The following is a 22,985-nucleotide window of genomic DNA, read 5'->3' on the forward strand; positions in this document are numbered from 1 at the left end:
CGCACTAGCGTTGCTGCCTCCCCCCCGGAAATCGAATCGGGCTGGGGGGGCGGCATTACTGGAGCCGCCTCAGGCGGCAATACATACAGAAACGGCGCTGTCTCCTGTGAATCCCCAGGGCTTCCGAGCCAATGTGGGTGTGGGTTGGCGGCCTGTCGCCCCCCCCCCCCTAAAATTTTGCAGGCCTTTGTGGCCTTACTACAAATCTGTGCCTGCCAGAGCCTAGGTCAAAACAATTCCATTTTTTCATAGTACACATGGCAGGGTGCCACTTGCAGGGGTGCTTCGCCAATGAGGCGAGTTGAGGCTGTCGCCTCAGGCTGCAGCGCCCCACTAGGTACCAGGGGCAGCAAAAATGCTGCTCCTTGTACTTTAAGAGCGAATTTCTGTGGGAGGGGGGGGGCAGCAGCAACTGCTGCTGCCTCAGGCAGCGGAGGGGCCAGGATCGCCCCTGGCCACTTGCATTAATAGTATCGCTGTAACTCAACCAAACAAATGCAAAAGTTATTCCCACGCAGATTCTTTGGCAGGAAAGCTTGTCATACAATACTCAAGCACCTCACCTAGAGGAACCCAAACTGCCTCAATTCAGATGTGTCCATAGAGGCACCCAGAAACACATGCGAATCTCTCCCAGCATGCCCTGAATTGATGCACTAAGCAGCTTCCCAACAACTTCCCTGTAGTTCTCTAGTTCCCACCCTGCCCCCCCTTGTCCTGCTTTCAGGGGCCTGCACGTGACAAGCGGGAGCCATAGAAGGAGAGTTACTTGGCTGTCAGAGGCGGGACCCCACCTGATCAGTGAATTTGTTTAAAGGACAGTTTTGCTCAGCAAGCAGCGCCGCCGCATCCTTTAGGGACCATACTGTAGCAGTGCAGCGCTGCACATGCGCACCAGCAACTTCCTCTCCTGGCAACAGCAGCATCAGCACCAGCCCAGGGGAGGGGCATTATCATCATCAGCAGCAGCAGCAGGAGCATCATCGCTCTGTGTTGCATAGAGTAGGCACCGCGAAAAGGCAGCCTGCGCTTCCGTCATGCGCTAAGGGGGAGGTGCAAGGTGCATAAAAAAATAGGCAAGAGAGAAGCAGACGGGTGGTTACTGCTGGATGAGGAAACAGGTGCTGCAGAGCAGCTGAGGGTAAAGGAGGGATTCAGATGGCAAGTAGATAACCTCTGGTGGGGTTTTCGAGCCCCCTTGCTGTACAGGAGAGGAGTTTTCAAATGAAGCGCTCGTCGGTACAAGATAAAGACTGAGCGTTGCCGCCTCTGCTGCGATATCCCGGTCCTGCAGAGCTATGAGCTATGGAGGAGGCAGGCAGCTCCCTGCGGCATCCCCGTCCCACCTCCTCTGTGCTTCTCCTAAGAGCCCCCGTCTCCTGTCCTGCTCTCTTCCACCTTCTCTGTCTCCTGCTGCTGCTGTCCTGCCCCCAGCCCTGGGGAGCTCTTTCTACACACACAGGTGAGAAAGCACTTCTTTAACTTTGCCCTTCTCTCTCTCTCTCTGTATAGCCCTTGCCTGTGATTGTGGCACTCTGCATGAAGCAGGCACAGCTTGGCTGTCACACCACTAGAATGCTGGCAGCTCTTACACTAAGGGCTAGGCAACATACATCATAGTAATACACACAGATAGCAACATACACTACATATGACACTTTACAGGCACTTTATATGACTCATTCATATGTGATTTTTATTTAACGCGGAGGTATTAGAATGACCTGGGAACTGCTCCACGTAACCAGTAAATCTGCTACGCCACTGTCAAGTGTACAAAAAAGCAAAGCTCATGACTTTTCTAACTCATGTTCCTACATGCATGTAAATGTAACAGTCCCTCCAACACTAGGCCCAATATTGCTCATTAGAAATCCATTTCCACATCGCCTGCCTGGCCCTTTTATGTCTTTGTGCAATTCTGTTTCCATTTCATTTGAAATTCAGCAAAACTGCAGTGACCTCTGTGAGGTATCATAGCTGCAGTAGCTGCTCTTCTTAAAAATCAGCCTGCAGGACAAAACGAATCCCAGCAAATGAAAGTGCTGCAGTAAATGAAATGCGGGTTTGCAGTCCGATTCAAGAGACGGATTCTGCAGTTATCTTTCCCTGCTTTACAATATTAAATTACGTGGGATATTTCTTCCATTTCAGGGTTCTCTACCTCTGTCTCATGTTAACTCTTATAGATTTCTGCCAGCTGTAGCAGAGCACTGCAGATCCAAGTTTTCTTTCAGATCTTTTAGCAAGGGGAAGCTTTAAACTGTTCCTCAAGCTTCACATTAGAATAAGTTATTCTTACCAAGTATCTGACTGCCTTTAATTTGCCTTAATGAGGCTACTTATGTCCCAGTTTTAGAATATCCTTTAAAACACATTGTATGGTCCCTGGCACTGATACAACTGTTGTTTCTTCTGGCTGTAGGGGTGTTTTGGTCTAGAGTCCTGCAGATACCTGCAGGTATCCATGGAATACATACAAAGTGGTTGGGTTTCTGGCAAAAAGATTCCTTGGCCGTGCAGGCAGTCCACGGGTAACCTGGCTGGGTACACAACAAAGGTGTGGGCTTGATCCCTTCCACCCTCCATTGTGGTTCTTCCAGTTTTTTAATTTTTTTGCAAAGATTTGACACCGGAGTGATATCACCAGTTTTGCATGTACCTAGGGGCGGAAGGTTAGTTGGCCTATTGAGGGTGGGTCGTGTAGTGGGAACACACGGGTAAAATTGCCGGTTTGTGTACGGATTTCAAAAAATTGACAGGACTCTATTTTGATAATTTTTCAATTTAGAAATACCCTGGGGATTTAGCAACTAATTGCAACAGTGTACTACTGATAACTTCTCTGAGATGTAAGACTGTAAATATACTGATTTTACAACTATATTACCCACACACTCCTTAATCCCTTGGTGACCACATGCAGTATTTAGTGGTAAAGTCCTGCCAAAACACATTAGATTTTTAATCATCTACTAAAATAAAACTGTTCTACAAACAGTATTTGTAGTTATTGAACATGGTACTCATCAGAAACACCCATCTAAGGCCCCAACTGGTTCTATCTTTATTTTTTAATTCATTAAAGTGTGATAGAGAACCACAGTTCCCAGCATTGGGTGGAGGAGGGGTGTCACAAGTAGCCTAGGTTTGCATAAAAGATAAAATGTAAAGCCATCTCCTGGGACATCTGTAACAAATTCACTATAACACTATACATGTGGTAAACTGGGTGTGTTATTGAAACTCTAAGTCAACTTTAAAATTAGGGATCCAAGGTCAACATAACCCAATGTTTTGCAAATGTCTCTGCTCTCTGGGAGTATTTGTGGGGTATTGACATATATTATATCAGGTTAGGCCTTTTCCATAAGAGGAACTCTTAATAATTCCTCTGGACATATTTACTTTAGTTGGTTAAAATTGATCAGTGTCCACTGTATTGATGGAAAGTGTGTGGATCTGTTCAGACTATGCAGATCAGATATAAACAGATTTGAAAGTTGCAGATCTATAACTTTGGTCCTGTGCGGGCAGTGAACAATTGCATTATTACTTTTTATTCACCCATAAAGCATTGCATGGAAAGCAGATGAACTTGTAGTTGGATAAAACATTACATTTATTAGAAATAGAAATGCCAAGTACAGCCGAGTTACACAAAAATCACATATCATTTCATAATGTGGCAAGTCGATTAGGAGTAATATGTATTATTCCTGTCTGATCGTTTGGTCTTATTGGAATCACCCTGTAGACTGAACTTGCTCTAAATGTGCCTACAGATGGATCATACAGCAGATTTATAATGTATAAACCAGTTTATATAGACCAATGTGTATGTGGATCTGCATATAAGATGATATTCATTATTATCCCTGAAGGTTTCACCTTTCATGATTTGTGTAACAAAGCCTTTATTTCTTTTGCTCTTCTGTCTGTTATACCTTACTTTTATTTAACCACCAGTCAATGTCTTCCTGACATAAAAAGACATCCTTGCATTTAAATTAGTCAATGTTCTCCTTGAATGTGTATAATTTTATGCATCAAAGGTTTTTCAGCAGAGCTGAGTGAAAAATGAAAAAGATCTACTAAGTGTGGAGCATTTCTTGCTATGTCTGTTTGCACAATTAATTAAGATCTGTCCACAAAATGAAAACATGCCATTGACCTTTTAGATGCTTTGCTGTACTTATTGTTCTTCTTTGTGCTTCCATTATATCCTACTTTGAGTTCGGTTCTACAAAAAAAACATGATTTTTTTGTAATTTATGTATTCTATTGTATTTATGTATTGCAATGTACTGAGCTGTGGATATGTTGCATTATCCAGCATTAGGCCCTACAGCTATTGTTGAACTTCATCCCCCCAGTATCCTTTGCTTTTGTTTGTTGTTTGTCACTGTAAGTTTCTAGGTATAGTACAACATTTAGTTATTTTAAAACATTGGTGGAGTTGTGGTTCAGCAGTTGATTGATAAGATGTCTAAGCTTGTGTTAGAATTAACTGTAGCATTTTTTTAACGAGACAATAAAAAATAATACTGAAACAAACCCTAGGAAAATATAACAGTATTACTCATTAAACAGAGAGGATTTATCATGAGTGAGTCAAAGCAGAAAGTACTAAATCAATCCATAAAACATGTGACAAGAATATCATAATACAACTGAAAAAAATAAGCTCCAGTTTGCTCAACTAGTTATCACCTCAAGTTAGAAGGTCAGATCTATTTATTCCTTGACATCCTTGACATCCAACCTGAAGTTGTCTGCTTCTCTACTGTCTCTGATTATTATTAGGGATGTAGCGAACGTCGGAAAAAAAGTTCGCGAACATATTTGCGAACTTGCGCAAAAATGCGAGCGGTTCGCGAACGGTTCGCGAACCCCATAGACTTCAATGGGAAGGCGAACTTTAACATCTAGAAAAGACATTTCTGGCCAGAAAAATGATTTTAAAGTTGTTTAAAGGGTGCAACGACCTGGACAGTGGCATGCCAGAGGGGGATCAAGGGCAAAAATGTATCTGAAAAATCTGCCTGTGTGTGCTTGGAAGAGATAGTGTAGGGGGAGAGCTGTTAGTGATTTCAGGGACAGATGATAGTAAGTTTGCTGGCTAGTAATCTGCTTGATACTGCTCTGTATTGGAGGGACAGAAGTCTGCAGGGATTTGAGGGACATTTTAGCTTAGGTAGCTTTGCTGGCTAGTAATCTACTGTTCTCTTTAAACAACTGCCATACGTTGACCTTGTAGGCATTGTTTGCCCAGTTTTTTTGGACGCAGCCACTGAAGCACAGTTGCCAGAAAAAATATGCCATATAAATGCTGAAAATAGTCATTTTTCGCCATACGTTGACCTTGTAGACATTGTTTGCCCAGTTTTTTTGGACGCAGCCACTGAAGCACAGTTGCCAGAAAAAATATGCCATATAAATGCTGAAATAGTAATTTTTCGCCAATACGTTGACCTTGTAGACATTGTTTGCCCAGTTTTTTTTGGTTGCAGCCACTGAAGCACAGTTGCCAGAAAAAATATGCCACATAAATGCTGAAAATAGTCATTTTTTGCCATATACGTTGAGTCAACGTATGGCAAAAAATGACTATTTTCAGCATTTATATGGCATATTTTTTCTGGCCTCTGTGCTTCAGTGGCTGTGGCCAAAAAAACTGGGCAAACAATGCCTACAAGGTCAACGTCGTTGACCTTGTAGGCATTGTTTGCCCAGTTTTTTTGGCCACAGCCACTGAAGCACAGAGGCCAGAAAAAATATGCCATATAAATGCTGAAAATAGTCATTTTTTTGGTCGCAGCCACTGAAGCACAGTTGCCAGAAAAATTATGCCATATAAATGCTGAAAATATAAATTTTTTTGGTTGCAGCCACTGAAGCACAGAGGCCAGAAAAATTATGCCATATAAATGCAGAAAATATGCATTTTTTTGGTCGCAGCCACTGAAGCACAGTTGCCAGAAAAAATATGCCATATAAATGCTGAAAATAGTAATTTTTTTGGTTGCAGCCACTGAAGCACAGAGGCCAGAAAAATTATGCCATATAAATGCAGAAAATATGCATTTGTTTGGTCGCAGCCACTGAAGCACAGTTGACAGAAAAAATTATGCCATATAAATGCTGAAAATATAATTTTTTTTGGTTGCAGCCACTGAAGCACAGAGGCCAGAAAAATTATGTCATATAAATGCAGAAAATAGGCATTTTTTTGGTCGCAGCCACTGAAGCACAGAGGCCAGAAAAAATTAAACCAGTAGGGTTTGCACCCTAGTTTGTAACGGTGGCGGAGGGAGGAGGAGGACGCTAAAGGACAGCTGTGTGTGGAGTCATGAGGCTTGAAGAGAAGGACAGCTGCATAGAAGTCAGAACAAGTCTTCCGGCGTGCAGTAACCCTCCGAGATCCACCCCTCATTCATTTTAATAAAGGTCAGGTAATCGACACTTTTGTGACCTAGGCGAGTTCTCTTCTCAGTTACAATCCCTCCTGCTGCACTGAAGGTCCTTTCTGAGAGCACACTTGAGGCTGGGCAAGACAAGAGGTTCATGGCAAATTGTGACAGCTCTGGCCACAGATCAAGCCTGCGCACCCAGTAGTCCAGGGGTTCATCGCTCCTCAGAGTGTCGATATCTGCAGTTAATGCCAGGTAGTCCGCTACCTGCCGGTCGAGGCGTTCTTTGAGGGTGGATCCAGAAGGGTTGTGGCGCTGCCTTGGACAGAAAAACATTTGCATGTCTGACGTTACAGACTGGCCAAAGGGCTTTGTCCTTGCAGGTGTGCTCGTGGCAGGATTACTGGCACCTCTGCCCTGGAATGTTGATGAGTTCCTGAAGTGACATCACCCTTAAAAGCATTGTACAACATGTTTTGCAGGCTGGTTTGTAAATGCCGCATCTTTTCGGACTTGTGGTATGTTGGTAACATTTCTGACACTTTATGCTTGTACCGAGGGTCTAGTAGCGTTGCGACCCAGTACAGGTCCTTCTCCTTAAGCCTCTTGATACGGGGGTCCTTCAACAGGCATGACAGCATGAAAGACCCCATTCTCACAAGGTTGGATGCAGAGCTATCCATCTCCGCTTCCTCATTATCAAGGACTGCATCATCCACGGTCTCCTCCCCCAGCCACGTACAAGACCAGGGGTCCCCAAAAGGTCACCACTAGCCCCCTGGGAAGCCTGCTCCTGTTGGTCCTCCTCCTCCTCCTCCACAAAGCCACCTTCCTCCTCTGACTCCACTTCTGGCACCTCTCCCTGCGTTGCAGCAGGTGCCTGGGTTCGTTCTGGTGATTCCGACCAGAAATCGTGCGCTTCCAGCTCCTCGTCACGCTGGTCTACAGCCTCATCTGTCACTCGTCGCACGGCACGCTCCAGGAAGAAAGCGAAGGGTATTAGGTCGCTGATGGTGCCTTCGGTGCGACTGACCATATTTGTCACCTCTTCAAAAGGTCGCATGAGCCTGCAGGCATCGCGCATAAGCACCCAGTAACGGGGGAAAAAAATCCCAGCTGTGCAGATCCAGTCCTACCACCCAGTTCAAAAAGGTACTCGTTGACGGCCCTTTGTTGTTGCAGCAGACGTTCCAACATAAGGAGCGTTGAATTCCAGCGAGTCTGGCTGTCAGAAATCAAACGCCTGACTGGCATGTTGTAGCGCTGCTGAATGTCAGCAAGGCGTGCCATGGCTGTGTAGGAACGTCTGAAATGGGCCGACACCTTTCTGGACTGGGTGAGAACGTCCTGGAATCCTGGGTACTTGGAGACAAAACGTTGGACTATTAAATTTAACACATGTGCCATGCAGGGCACATGTGTTAAATTGCCTAGTCTCAACGCTGCCAACAGATTGCTTCCATTGTCACACACCACTTTTCCGATCTGCAGTTGGTGTGGGGTCAGCCACCGATCGGCCTGTGACTGCAGAGATGACAGGAGTACAGATCCGGTATGGTTTTTGCTTTCCAGGCACGTCATCCCCAAGACAGCGTGACAACGGCGTACCTGGCACGTCGAATAGCCTAGGGGGAGCTGGGGGTGCACAGGTGTGGAGGAGGAGAAGGAGGACCCAGCAGCAGAGTAAGAAGAAGAAGAAGACGAGGTAGAGAGCGATGGAGGAGTAGAGGTGGTGGCCGAACCGCGTGCAATCCGTGGCGGTGACACCAACTCCACTGTTGTTGTTGAGCTACCCATTCCCTGCTTCCCAGCCATTACCAAGTTCACCCAGTGGGCAGTGTAGGTGACATACCTGCCCTGACCATGCTTGGAGGACCATGCGTCAGTAGTCATATGGACCTTTGGCCCAACACTAAGTGACAGAGATGCGGTAACTTGGCTCTGCACATGTTGGTACAGGTGTGGTATTCCCTTTTTAGAAAAAAAATTGCGGCTGGGTACCTTCCACTGCGGTGTCCCAATTGCTACAAATTTGCGGAAGGCCTCAGAGTCCACCAGCTGGTATGGTAAAAGCTGGCGGGCTAAGAGTGCAGACAAGCCAGCTGTCAGACGCCGGGCAAGGGGGTGACAGTCAGACATTGGCTTCTTACGCTCAAACATGGCCTTCACAGAAACTTGGCTGGTGGCAGATGACTGGGAATGGGAACAGGTGGTCAAGGTGGAAGGCGGAGTGGAGGGTGGTTCAGACGGGTCAAGGAGAGCAGAGGTAGAGCAGTAAGATGCTGGACCAGAAGGAGTGTGGCTTTTAGTTTGCCTGTTGCCTTTGAGGTGTTGCTCCCAAAGTGCTTTGTGCTTGCCGCTCATGTGCCTTCGCATAGAAGTTGTACCTATGTGGCTGTTGGGCTTACCAAGGCTCAGTTTCTGACTGCACTCATTGCAAATTACAATGCTTTTGTCAGAGGCACACACATTAAAAAAATCCCACACTGCTGACTTTTTGGAAGTGTGCGATCTGGCGGTAACAGTAGAAGTTGGCGGAGTTTGCGGTATTGGCGGCAATGGCGGGTGCGTTGGCCGGCTGAACACAGGTGCCGATACATGTTGTTGCCCTACTGATCCCTGCGGGCTGTCCTCCCTGCTTCTTCTAAGTCTTATTCTCCTACTGCCTCTCTGACTCTCCGTCTCTCCATCTGAACTACCCTCCTCTTGCTCTCTTCTACTAGGCACCCACAAAACATCAATCTCCTCATCATCATTCTCCTCAGATGCATCAATTTCTTCTGACACATCACAGAAGGAAGCAGCAGCGGGGACCTCCTCCTCATCACTCATTATGTCCATCTCTATCGTGTTCTCTGCCAGAATTAAATCTGGTGTAAGGTCCTCATCTCCTTCATCTTCTTCTGGCAATAATGGTTGCGCATTACTCAGTTCAAGAAACTCATTGGAAAATAACTCCTCTGACCCCAGTGAAGAAGGGGCACCGGTGGTGGAGGAAGTGTTACGTGGGGTGGCCATAGCAGTGGAGGATGAGGAGGATGTTGTGGTAAAGTTAGAAACGGTAGAGGATGGGGTGTGCTGTGTAAGCCAGTCAACTACCTCTTCAGCATTTTGGGAGTTCAGGGTCATTGGCTTTTTAAAACTGGGCAATTTGCTAGGGCCACAGGATTGCATAGCAGCACGGCCCCTAGCACGGCCTCTGCGTGGCGGCCTGCCTTTGCCTGGCATTATTTTTAAAAAAACAACAACAACAACAAAAACTCAGTTGGTTTTTCTGGAAACGATAATACACACAGCTAGATGGCGGGTTGAAGAAAACACTGTGCAAATAATGCCTACAAAGTCAACGTATACACTACTACAGCGGTGGATACGGATTACGTAAAATATATGAATGCTGCTTGAAAAAAAGTAACTCAAGTGGTTTTTCTAGAGACGATAATATTATCAATATTTAGACAAAATGTGAACAAGGTCACACAGCTCGATGGCGGGTTGAAGAAAACACTGTGCAAATAATGCCTACAAGGTCAACGTATACACTACTACAGCGGTGGATACGGATTACGTAAAATATATGAATGCTGCTTGAAAAAAAGTAACTCAAGTGGTTTTTCTAGAGACGATAATATTATCAATATTTAGACAAAATGTGAACAAGGTCACACAGCTCGATGGCGGGTTGAAGAAAACAGTGTGCAAATAATGCCTACAAGGCCAACGTATACACTACTACAGCGGTGGATACGGATTACGTAAAATATATTATGGCTGCTTGAAAAAAGTGACTCCGGTGTTTTTTCTGGAGACGGTAATATTATGGATATTTAGACAGAATGGGAACAAGGTCACACAGCTCGATGGCGGGTTGAAGAAAACAGTGTGCAAATAATGCCTACAAGGCCAACGTATACACTACTACAGCGGTGGATACGGATTACGTAAAATATATTATGGCTGCTTGAAAAAAGTGACTCCGGTGTTTTTTCTGGAGACGGTAATATTATGGATATTTAGACAGAATGGGAACAAGGTCACACAGCTCGATGGCGGGTTGAAGAAAACAGTGTGCAAATAATGCCTACAAGGCCAACGTATACACTACTACAGCGGTGGATACGGATTACGTAAAATATATTATGGCTGCTTGAAAAAAGTGACTCCGGTGTTTTTTCTGGAGACGGTAATATTATGGATATTTAGACAGAATGGGAACAAGGTCACACAGCTCGATGGCGGGTTGAAGAAAACAGTGTGCAAATAATGCCTACAAGGCCAACGTATACACTACTACAGCGGTGGATACGGATTACGTAAAATATATTATGGCTGCTTGAAAAAAGTGACTCCGGTGTTTTTTCTGGAGACGGTAATATAATGGATATTTAGACAGAATGGGAACAAGGTCACACAGCTCGATGGCGGGTTGAAGAAAACAGTGTGCAAATAATGCCTACAAGGCCAACGTATACACTACTACAGCGGTGGATACGGATTACGTAAAATATATTATGGCTGCTTGAAAAAAGTGACTCCGGTGTTTTTTCTGGAGACGGTAATATTATGGATATTTAGACAGAATGGGAACAAGGTCACACAGCTCGATGGCGGGTTGAAGAAAACAGTGTGCAAATAATGCCTACAAGGCCAACGTATACACTACTACAGCGGTGGATACGGATTACGTAAAATATATTATGGCTGCTTGAAAAAAGTGACTCCGGTGTTTTTTCTGGAGACGGTAATATTATGGATATTTAGACAGAATGGGAACAAGGTCACACAGCTCGATGGCGGGTTGAAGAAAACAGTGTGCAAATAATGCCTACAAGGCCAACGTATACACTACTACAGCGGTGGATACGGATTACGTAAAATATATGAATGCTGCTTGAAAAAAGTGACTCCGGTGTTTTTTCTGGAGACGGTAATATTATGGATATTTAGACAGAATGGGAACAAGGTCACACAGCTCGATGGCGGGTTGAAGAAAACAGTGTGCAAATAATGCCTACAAGGCCAACGTATACACTACTACAGCGGTGGATACGGATTACGTAAAATATATGAATGCTGCTTGAAAAAAGTGACTCCGGTGTTTTTTCTGGAGACGGTAATATTATGGATATTTAGACAGAATGGGAACAAGGTCACACAGCTCGATGGCGGGTTGAAGAAAACAGTGTGCAAATAATGCCTACAAGGCCAACGTATACACTACTACAGCGGTGGATACGGATTACGTAAAATATATGAATGCTGCTTGAAAAAAGTGACTCCGGTGTTTTTTCTGGAGACGGTAATATTATGGATATTTAGACAGAATGGGAACAAGGTCACACAGCTCGATGGCGGGTTGAAGAAAACAGTGTGCAAATAATGCCTACAGGGCAAATAATGCCTAAAAGGTCAACTTATACACTACTACAGCGGTAGTAAAATAAAAAAAAGTAAAATAAAAAAAAATGAATATTAAAAAAAAAAATTAAAGTTGGTGCTGCTGAACTACTAGGAGCAGCAGATTAGCACACCAGTCCCACTCCCCAACACTGCTAGACTAATAGCACTGGGCTCTTATAGTAGTAGTAGTAGTAGTAGTAGTAAAACAACAAAAAAATAAATAAAAGCAGTCCTTACAAGGACTACTGTTATTGCAGCAGTCAGCAGATGAGATCAGAAGCAGGACAGCTGCCCACTGCAGCTACATACAGAGCACTGCAGTAGAAGGTAGATTACTAGCCAGCAAAGCTACCTAAGCTAAAATGTCCCTCAAACCCCTGCAGACTTCTGTCCCTCCAATAACAGAGCAGTATCAAAACGATTACTAGCCAGCAAACTTTCAACTGTCCCTGAAATCACTAACAGGCAGCAGCTCTCTCCCTACACTATCTCTTCAGCACACACAGGCAGAGTGAAAAAACGCTGCAGGGCTTCGGTTTTTATAGGGAAGGGGAGTGGTCCAGGGGAGAGCTTCCTGATTGGCTGCCATGTACCTGCTGGTCTGGGGTGAGAGGGCAAAAAAAAGCGCCAACAATGGCGAACCCAAAATGGCGAACGTCGCGCGACGTTCGCGAACTTCCGGCGAGTGCGAACACCCGATGTTCGCGCGAACAAGTTCGCCGGCGAACAGTTCGCGACATCTCTAATTATTATAGTTCAGCAGATATTTGCCATTTCTTCTGGAGGAATTCTTTAAACAGTTACTTCCCAACAATCCCAAATCCTTCTGCCTTACTTTCAGAATTGTGATTTAAATAGGATAGCAGCCTTTTATTAAATATATTCAGGTCACCCAAGCCTTTCTGTTCTTTCCAACATTTTCTATTGGAGGTATTCACTAACAGGGTCAGACTGAGCCCGCGGGACACTGGAAAAAAATCCAGTGGGCCCCTACTCTTTTGGGCTTCACCAGTCCAGACCCACTCCATGCACTGCCACTGCTTACCTCCCTCCCTGACCCTGGCTGTCGTGCCCAGGAAAGGTATGCGGTGCACCAGTGCGAGGGGTGTAGGGGCTCTGTGGCTGGGGTGCCATTTGTGGTAATTGAAAACACAACCAGTGTTGTGGGCATCTGTGATGAACAGAGGTGGACATGAGTGAAAATAAATGGAATATGATTCAGCAAAACATTTTTTCAAAATCTATATAGCTTTCCTGTGGTGCCAGAGATCATTATGCTGTTCTGAAGCTATAGTACATAAAGAGAAACATTGCATAACATTAAAACACAATATCAAATATTAGAAATATGCAAGTTTTTATTAGGATCTCTGACTCACTAGCTGTTATCCAGAATGCTCGGGACCTGGGGTTTTCTGGATAACTGATTTGTCCGTAATTTGGATCTTCATATCTTAAGCATACTAGAAAATCATGTAACCATTAAACAAACCCAATAGGCGGGGTTTGCTTCCAATAAGGATTAATTATATCTTTGGATCAAGTACAAGGGATTGTTTTTTTATTACAGAGAAAAAGGAAATACTTTTTAAAACGTTGTATTATTTCATTATAATGGAGTCTATGGGAGATGGTCATTCCATAATTTGGAGCTTTCTGGATAACGGGTTTCCGATTACCAGATCCCATTCATGTACTCTTAAAGGGCTTTACAGTGCAAACACTGTCAAAACACTGTTTATTAATTATATTGTATTTTTCTAAGATGATGGAGGTTTTCTGAGTACATGGAAAGGGTCATCAGAGTTAGTGATGTATTCCACACATCTCATCTGTACATACATCCATGATTATTTTTACATCTGTGCAACATATTGTTCATTTTGTTATTCTCTCACCAGCATTGCACAGGAATGAGACTGCAGACGGCACCACTGGTGCATTAGCAGAGGAAGACCAGGCATCCCACAATAACAATAGCAGAAGTGATAGCAGCAGCCACAGTCGGAATAATGCAATACAGAAAGAAATTACGATGCCCTCAAGATTGGTATATTATATTAACAAAGAATCTGAGAGCCCATATCATATTCTGGATACTAAGGCAAGAGATCAAAAGAGGCATAACAAGGTATGTTTGCATCTTTCTTTTCATAAACGCTGACAGCTGTTGACTTGTGTTAGTACTGAATACTGTTCTTGTGTTTTAACTCTTGATATGCTTAATGATGGACAGTTCCTGTAGCTACTTGGAATTAAAATAGAGCATCTGGCCATTCAATCTGTGGTGATCCTCATAGTTGGAAGATTTGAGTTCAATGCCAGATCTGTGATAGGTCATTTTGCCACTTCTTATATTTCTCTGGACAAGCCATATGGCTTTTGACCTTAAACTCAGGGGCAAGAATTTTAGAGTTGGTTTTGTAGCTAATATTTTACATTGTCTATATATTCATATGCTCCATATTTGCTAGTTGTAAATTCTACCCTGAACATGTCTAAAGACCATGATCTGTCATCAGTCATAGCCTGCAATTCATCTGTTAAAGGAGCATTTGGAGTGAAATAATCAATTCAAATTAAAATATTATCATGTTACTGTGTACTTAACATGACCAACCATTGGCTTGTCCTCCATAGTATATGGATCGTTACCTCATTAACATTTACATGCATGGTCATTTTCCATTTGTTCAACCCAACACTTCAAATAATCAGAACTTCTGCAGATTCATTATGCACCTGCTCAAATGATGCATTGGCAAACAGGTAATCTACAGTCTACAGTCCAAGATGGCTAATGGTAGTTTCTGCTGTAATTGTACCATACGATTCTGTTTTACATTTTTTTTCTTTTGCCTGCTCCTTGCTTTGTCTCTTCTGTTCCCTCTTTACATTTTCTCCTTGACTTTGCTGCTTTTGCCTTCTCTTACAATATCCCCTTTCTTTTCTGGCTTTTGCTTCCCTTTGTGCTTTTTCGTTTTCTCTCCTATATTCTTATTTCCTCCTTTTCTTCTCTATCCTTGCCTTTATGCTTTCCTTGACATTCCCATTTTTTCTTTTTTTCTCTTCTATGTACCACTCTATCCTGTTTCTGTCTACCCTCTACCCTGCATTTTATGCCATATGTCTGTTCTGGTCTCTTTTCTCTTAAAATTACATCTGTGTTATTGTGGCAAGTGCAAAAAGGTCTGATTGATTTATTTTTAAATGTGCTGTATATTTATCTGTGTCAGTAAAAATATTTTATTACATTTTAAAACATGCCATTTAAATTACTTTTAGGTTATTGCTAAATATGACCTTAATCAGATTAAATGAGATCCTTTGGAAAATTTATAAATAAATATTTGACATTTGAAGTAAAATTAATGCACTTTAGCCGTGTGGATATGCAGTAGATGGTGTTCATTTTAGCCAAGGGTTTCTTAACTTTTTACCCATTAGGTCTGGCAATCAGTTTTGATACCCAAGATTTGGTTTTGAAACATGCAACTGATTTGAATTACTTTAATCTATTGTTTTCCAAAAATTGATTGAAAAAAATTAAATAATTGAGAACCACCCAAAACAGCATGATGACCCCTTTAATTATAAAAAATATTTTCTGTAACTTGTTATGTTATGCCTAATAGATTTACTACTGATCTGTGTGTGGGCCTCTCAGGGGATGTTTCAGTGTTTCAAGGCTGAACATATGATACAGTATGCTGGTGACAAGGGCCTTGTGTCCAGAACATTAGCCAACAAATTGGATGTATTCAATCTGACCAGCCAAATATAGCAATCTTTTGCTTGATTTGGTTTGTCATGGCATTTGGTCTCTGTGTGGTCAGATTTAGGCCCGGGACACACATGCGGATATGTGCAGCATTTTCAGTCCACACCGTGGTTTTTAAAAAAAATCAGACCGATGCATAAATGTGTTAGTGGTTTCAACCTTAAGCTAGCGTATTTATGCGGCGGTCAGCTTGCAGCGCAGACCGCGATGAAAACACTGCACATATCCACATTTTTAGTGGTTTTGTTGGATGAAGAAACCTGAGGAAGAATCTGGGGTTCTAAAGATGTAAAATGCATGAAATTGAAAAATAAATCTAGTTTAATTGAAAATAGGAATCTTTCTAATGACTCTTCCTGTGGTGCAGCTGTAATTTAATAGAACTCTGTGCTATTCCTCACCTTGATTTTGCTCAAGGACATTAATAAAACACAAACTCACGACATCTGACATTAAATCTTTAAACCAGATCTAAATATAAATACAATCACATGTTTCAAATCCTTTCTAGATGTATGCTTTTTATAATTAGTTCTGCCTCCTTCCCAACCAGTGAAATTCGTTTTTTTGGCCTTTCTAGGACAAATGTCATTGAGGAGTTGAATGGACTGTAATGTAGAAGTGGCAACTCTCAAGGTACTCAGACAGGGACAGAGAGCTAAAGGACTGACAGCTAGTGCATCTACATATCACTTTCACAACAGCTGTGCCATAAATGTTAAATATAGTATTTGCTGCTCCTTTTTCTACTTCTTTTAACTACTTATATTCTCGCCTTCAAAAATACTGTCTCTGTCTAGGGTACATGTACTCCATCTCCAATTGGAAGAAGGTATAACCAGATTAAATTATTTATCCCAGAAATCTCATGTCATTTACTGGGAATCAGCCTAAATATATATTCATGCTGTTTGCACAGTAGTAGAAGTAGCAGGGAGATTGTTAGAACCACTGATATCTGCATGGCTTTGTGTTGCACTTTTGGTGTATTGAAGTGACAAAAATGATATGATCTATCTAGGTTTGTGTTGCTTCCACTAATAGTCTTTCATAGTCAGTGACCTACTTTTAGAGGAGATATATACGATAAATGAAAAGACCTTATTTTGTAGGCAATAATGGATACTGTATGGTGCTGTTTTACTTTTGGCTGTAAATTAATATTGTCTTCAAAAATGCTACCTTTATTGGAGCTCCCCATAGATGTTCTCTGGTCTAAATTTCAAATGAGGATGTCTTAACAGTCCCTGTACAGTAGGAGAGGGCCACCCAATCACAGCCCAGCAGTCACAGAGGCAAAGACATGCTTCAGTTCCCTATCAGGTCAGCCTAGCTGCTGATTTTCTCCTACAGTGAGCAGAGTGCCGCTGGCTCCCCTGCACAGCCAAAATTCAGGTAGCAGTAAGTGGAAGAGAAGGGAGGAATTATTAAGGGTTTTGCAGAAATATTCAATAAATCAGACAAACCTTTTAAAGCACATTCCTTCTATATTTAAAAGAGTATAATGCGCTGGTATGTTCTAGCTTTTCACACAAAATCCATAAACAGTAAACAGGGGCATAATTCTTCTTGTGCTCAATTTCTGCATCTGCAGAGAGCTATGGGTCTTTGTGACAGAGATGCATTTGTATATGTGTGGCAGTGATATATGTTTTTGTGTCATTGTGTGTGTGTGTGTGTGTGCAAATAGAACTCTTTAAAGGGATAAACTGTTCCTCTGTTTTAATTAATTTGTGTACCCTAATTATCCTAGGCATATGATACCACTGGCCACTACCTTGTAATGCACGTTTTACATTCCCTTGGTGTCCATAATCAAGCTGCAGCTTGGTTTCTTTCTTTCCATGTCTAAGCATCCTACATCTGTATTATACATTATCAAAACCTCTGCACCAGTTCCCCTTAATATGGTGGTGCCTAAAGGTTGCATTTGTCCTTTTTTACCCCTGTACTCTCTTTAGGGAGACATCATCCATTCATTTGACTTTACATATTAATCTACCGTTGAAATCTTTATCATGACTACATATTAGGCAATAAGAATAATTAAAAAAAATCTTTTTCATGACTTTCAAAGCTCTTCATTCTTCTGTATCGTACTAGTTTTTCTTCACTTGTGTCTTAATACATTCCTGGCTTTATATATTATTCTGTATTGTGTCTGTTAACACTCAGCACTTAACTTTGAATGTGTTTGTTTTTACTGAATATAGTTACTTGTGTTCTATTATTATTTACACAATTTATTCTAGTAATCTAGTATTGCTTAACTTGTTCTGTTTTCCTTTGCCCTGCTATGGAGTTTACCAAATGCACTAAAGCGCAGATGTTTTTGGTGTAGATTACTCTGATGTGCATACTCTTACAAATAATGTGACCAGAGCCTGTTTATGTGGAATTTACATCCATGGAAAAGCTTTGTGCAGCTTTTTTATATAGGTATTTTTTGACATTTTATATGCCCCAAAATGTCTAATGCTGGTTCCCTTTGAATGGCCTACCATTAAAGTCCAATGTGTGCTCTGCTATATATCGGCAGGGAAAGCCTCTGCATGTTTGAAGTAGAAGACATTCCTCACACACTGAGGGAGTGCACAATTCAGCTGTATCTGCACACTATTTTCTATTTCAGAGTTGTTTTTTTGCAGAGCCAAAGCTGCATTCCAGTTGTAAAGGCAACACAGTTATGTAAGATCAGTGTCTCTGTATTCACTGTATACTATGCCAATTGCCTTGTTTTATTTGGTGTCCAAAACCAAGATCAAAATGCTTTTTACATTTAACTTTTCAAAAGCCCAGCATTCTGCATTATTGTCTGTGTATTTATCTGTTAAAGGTATAAACATGTGTGTGTTGTGAAATTAGAGATATATTTATTGGCTCTCTCACTTTGTTGGCTACAGAACTATAAGACTAATAATGGCCACTGCAGATTTGTGCAAATATTTGTTATATGCCTGCCATGTATTTGAATAAATAAAATTGAGGAAAAGAAGGTGTTTGGTATATAGATCAGCTGAATATTACAAGATGAATTTATAAGCAGACTATATTATATATTAGAAGAATATATAAGCAGGAAAAAATGAACATTCACTTAAATGTCTGGCTGCAATTTTATCCAGATAGTGACAATGGGCAAATGCCATTGCTGCCGTGGGTTAGCTTAAGATTTTGCCAGAAGAAATGAAATGCAGAAGGGATTTTGGCTAGTCCTAGCCAGAGTGACAGATGCCGTATGCACTGGAAAGCACAGTTCACATGAGGTTTATGTGGTTTGTCTAAAGCTTTGAATAACCTTCATTTGAACATCTTCAGCTCAGAGCTGGTTTGATGAAGAGCAAGATAAAGGCATTATGGAAAAAGAACAAGACAAGTATAATAAAATTGTCCTGGGGATTGTTTGGTTCCAATGTGAAGTCAAGGTCTGCTGTGCATGATTTTACTAATCAGATCTGCAGAATTCAAGTTTGCTTATTAAGTGATTAAAAACCTTTTTGAAAACACAAGTTAAATCTTTCATTTTATTTAGTGATCTGAAATTTTTGTATTATAGGTTATTAAAGTCATGGAAGAACCTACACTGAAAACTAAACTATGTTCTATTTTTTTTAAAACTTTTTATTTAACATTTTGACAGTCAGATGTTAAATTTATAGGTTTGGGTTGAAAATTACAATCTTCTTGTTTTCCTGTGATGTAACAACTTATTGTATTACAGACAGTAATATATGAAATTAAATAAAATAAAAGAGAAAGGAAAGAAGAGGGTAGAGGGGGAAGAGGGAGGGATTTACAACTCTCACCAATTTGAAAGGGCACTATTCACAAGGTACAGTATTTATAACTAGCATAGCTATCCTAGCTATCAGTTTGGTGTAATAGCGATAAAGTAGTCCTATATATTGTTTACTTTAAGTTGCAGATCTTGCAAAGTTTGGGGGGATTTGGGTTTACTATGTTCTATTTTAAAGCTAGAAAATAAGTGAATTAAAAAATAACGTTGTATATAGGTATGGCATCCCTTATCTGGAAACCCCTTCCATTAAAAGCAGAAAATTCACATTTTTAATTAATAATTTCCTTTTACTCTGTAGTAATAAAACAGTACCTTGTACTTGATCCTAACTAAGCTGCATTGATGTATATTTGGTGAAAAACAATCCTATTTGGTTAAAATGTTTGTAAACAGACTTAAGGTATAGTGATCCATATTACAGCAAGATCCCTTGTCCAGAAAACCCCAGCCCGAGCATTCTGAATAATAGATCCTATATGATTTTCATTTTTTGTTTGGTAGGATTAGTAGAAAACTGGTATTATAATAATACAACAAATAAACATAACTGAAGACACTAGAAACTAGGAATCCTTGGTATAATATTTACAAAAAATGTAGAATTCATTTAATGACCATCCTTGTGCACCTTGTGCAATACTAAACAATTAGAGACAGAGAAAACCAACATGAATGATTTATAAATAAACTCTTCACTTTAATTGCTTACTGAGAAGCTAATATTTAATAATGCCAATTGTCTTGTATGTTTTGTGTATTAACAAGAGTAGCTTCATGCATCATAATCCACAAAAACAAACTTAATATATTTGCTCATGAATCAATACTAGGCATAAAACACAATTAATGAGGGCATTTGATTTCTGTGGCTTATTGAAATACACAAGTATTTACATAGTAATGTCGGGTGATAAAAGACACAGCTAACCTTTAGTAGCTTAGTCACTTAAGCCACTGAACTCAATTTCAGTAACATCCAGTTTGCACAGCCAAGCTCGGTACTATGTATTCAATACTTACCAGTGCTTTGTAAAGGGGAAGAACTACTCACTGCTTTTAAAAAGCTTTTAAAAGCAAAGCCAGTAGTTTACATGGCAATTTTTATGTTATAATAAATACATCTTCTTTGAGTGGCATATCTCCTGTGTTGTCATCCTTTGTTTAAAGTTCACTCTATCTTTAGCCATAGTTTTAAGTTGTTGTACCATGTGCGCCATGTAAAGCTTGGTGATACTTTTATTGGCTAACTGAATTGAAGTAAAAATAAGTAACTGCAAGCAAATTGTGCTGACAAAGGGTCCTGGGTGCTCCGAAATTTTTATGTATTCGGTTAGGCAATAAAAGGTATCACCAAACGTTAAATTTTCTCTATCTTTAGCCGTTCGTCTGGTACAGAATAGAAATACCCACCATGCAATGCTCCTGCACTAAGACCTAGACCACCAAGTCTGCGCAGTTGTGCATTAAAAAACACTTGTGAGTGTGCTTCCACTGAATGTACAACTAGTGCTCATCCACAAGCCTCATCCAAAACCCTCCTACCAATATGCTCGCACAGTGCGTATGTGCACTATTATTGTAGCAAGTGTATCAGGGCTTGAGCTTTGGTGTCCAGGGGGAGGATTCGTTTTTGCACATGTGTGTTTTGTTCGACGGCTTCATGTTTATGACATCACCTAAAGGAAATGTCCAGCCGATAAAGGAGACAAAATTTTAGCTTCCACAGGGCACTACAAGAGAAAGAAAGAATCAGATACATGCAGGGGCACTCTATTAAATGAAGAGGTAATGAAAAAAATACTTTTCTTTTCCTTTAAGTTTTGTGTAGTGTTATACTGAAAATTTATTTTTCTACATTGTGTCCCTGTGCATCCAGCAATTTTGGTGCCTACGGCATTTAAAGATTAAGACTCCCAAAGGGCTATCCGAATAACAATTTAAGAAATTAAATGTAATATGTAGATAGGAAGTGTAAAGTTGGTTTGATTTGAATTGAGCATAGCAAGCTGTTTAAAACTTGCTAAAAGATTTTGGCCTTCACTTAACTGCTCAACCTCTGTAAAAAACACTGAATTAAAGCATTCAACTGATTACTGTAGCCAAATCAGTGCTGTCCATAAAATCAGGGTTTCTATTTGTGTTCATTGGTTTAGAATGGCAACAAATGGCATAACTGGACTGTAAAATACAAGACACTGATGTGCCTATTTTGCAACTTCTTGCCTATATAAGGTTAAAAAATTAGGATTAATTTACTAATAAAGGGACTAAATTGCACCAGTGCAGTTGCTCTTAACAACCAGCAATTAGTTTTGACCATTCTCCTCCTACTACTACTGTTAAATTAGCCTCTGTACTACTGGCAGGTATAATTTAGCCTCTGTGTTAGCAGTCAATTTGCACTGTAATAGACTGAAGAAGCCATAACTACATTTTAGTTACTCAGACGACTAGAAATTGGCATCTATTTAAATATACAGATTGTGTTGATAAAACATGCTTTGTTGATCTTGGAAGTTCTCTGATCACTTGCAGTGCAACTGAGCAGCACAGTACTGTTGTTTTTACCAAGCTGCTTATCTACATGTATCTAAATGTATTAAACCAGATTAATGCATTACGATGTTTGTGAAATGTATGCTATGAAAGACCAAAACATCTTTTAATTTCTTCAATTTATTTTTAGGAACTCTTAAACAGCTTCATATTTTATTGTTATTTTATTGTAATGTTTGGTTTAGAGACAACAATGTTTTTGTGAAATTGCTTGATATTGTGCAAAGAAAATGCTTATCAGCAGGTCTAATGCAGGTCTCAATACTCGCTTCATTAATTGCACCATCATAACATTCCAGCTTTTATTCCTGAGACAAGCATTCCGTACAATGGCATGTTATGTGATTCTGAAAAATCAGTCACCCAGAAAAGATAAAATTGAAGAGCATGACTCGCTGGAGAAAATACCAACCACAAGGATATTAACTCTTTCTCCGTGTCTAGTTGTATGTTCAACAGATCTATAAAGCACAGAATAGTTTTCTTCATCATCTATCTGGTGTTTAGCAAGACCATCATTTTCCCTTTATTGCGCTTTGTAGTTGGCTGTCAGTGAGATATAGTGATAGAGTGGATGGGGACATTGTTGTGTTGGAAAAACAAAGCTGATAAATTGTCACTGTCTCTTACTTCTTGGCTAATTATTATTTATGAATACAGGCAGAGAGTATTACTGTACATGCACACACCTGTGATTGGGGGCATGTATCATAAAGCTAAAGGAATGCAGCAGGTTTGCAGCATTCCCCAATTTCTTCCATTTACATCTCGTCTGAGCTTTAACATTAGTCCTTTTAACTCTTCCTATGTATCAAGCAACTGGGGTTCCTGTCTGCCTCCCTATTTTTAGTGTGGAACAAATCAAACCAGCCATCCTTTCATTATTCTTCCTGTTACTCCCTACCTCTCTCACATGCCATCACCTCATTCGCCCTACTGCTTTAGTTCTATAAAGTTGCTTGTAGTGGCTAGAGGTAGCATTATACGCTGTTCCACTTTCCATCTTTATCCCTAGGATTATCCTTAGGAATCATTC

The 22,985-nt window shown here is 40.9% G+C and overlaps 1 protein-coding gene across 3 annotated transcripts in view; it reads left to right on the forward strand.

Annotated features, from left to right (window-relative positions):
• Positions 1-513: 513 nt before the first annotated feature.
• Positions 514-22,985, forward strand: part of LOC108702289 (disintegrin and metalloproteinase domain-containing protein 23) — a 96,924-nt gene continuing 74,452 nt past the window's right edge. Inside the window, exons 1-2 of one of the 3 annotated variants that reach the window (XM_041578357.1) lie at positions 514-1,462; positions 13,715-13,944. In XM_041578357.1, coding sequence (XP_041434291.1) covers positions 1,306-1,462; positions 13,715-13,944 — 387 coding nt within the window. In that variant the 5' untranslated portion in view covers positions 514-1,305. The remainder of the gene's footprint in view (positions 1,463-13,714; positions 13,945-22,985) is intronic. The other 2 variants (XM_041578359.1, XM_041578358.1) reach the window with 2 other exon arrangements.

This window comes from Xenopus laevis, chromosome 9_10S (genome assembly GCF_017654675.1).
Source record: "Xenopus laevis strain J_2021 chromosome 9_10S, Xenopus_laevis_v10.1, whole genome shotgun sequence".
Taxonomy (NCBI): domain Eukaryota; kingdom Metazoa; phylum Chordata; class Amphibia; order Anura; family Pipidae; genus Xenopus; species Xenopus laevis.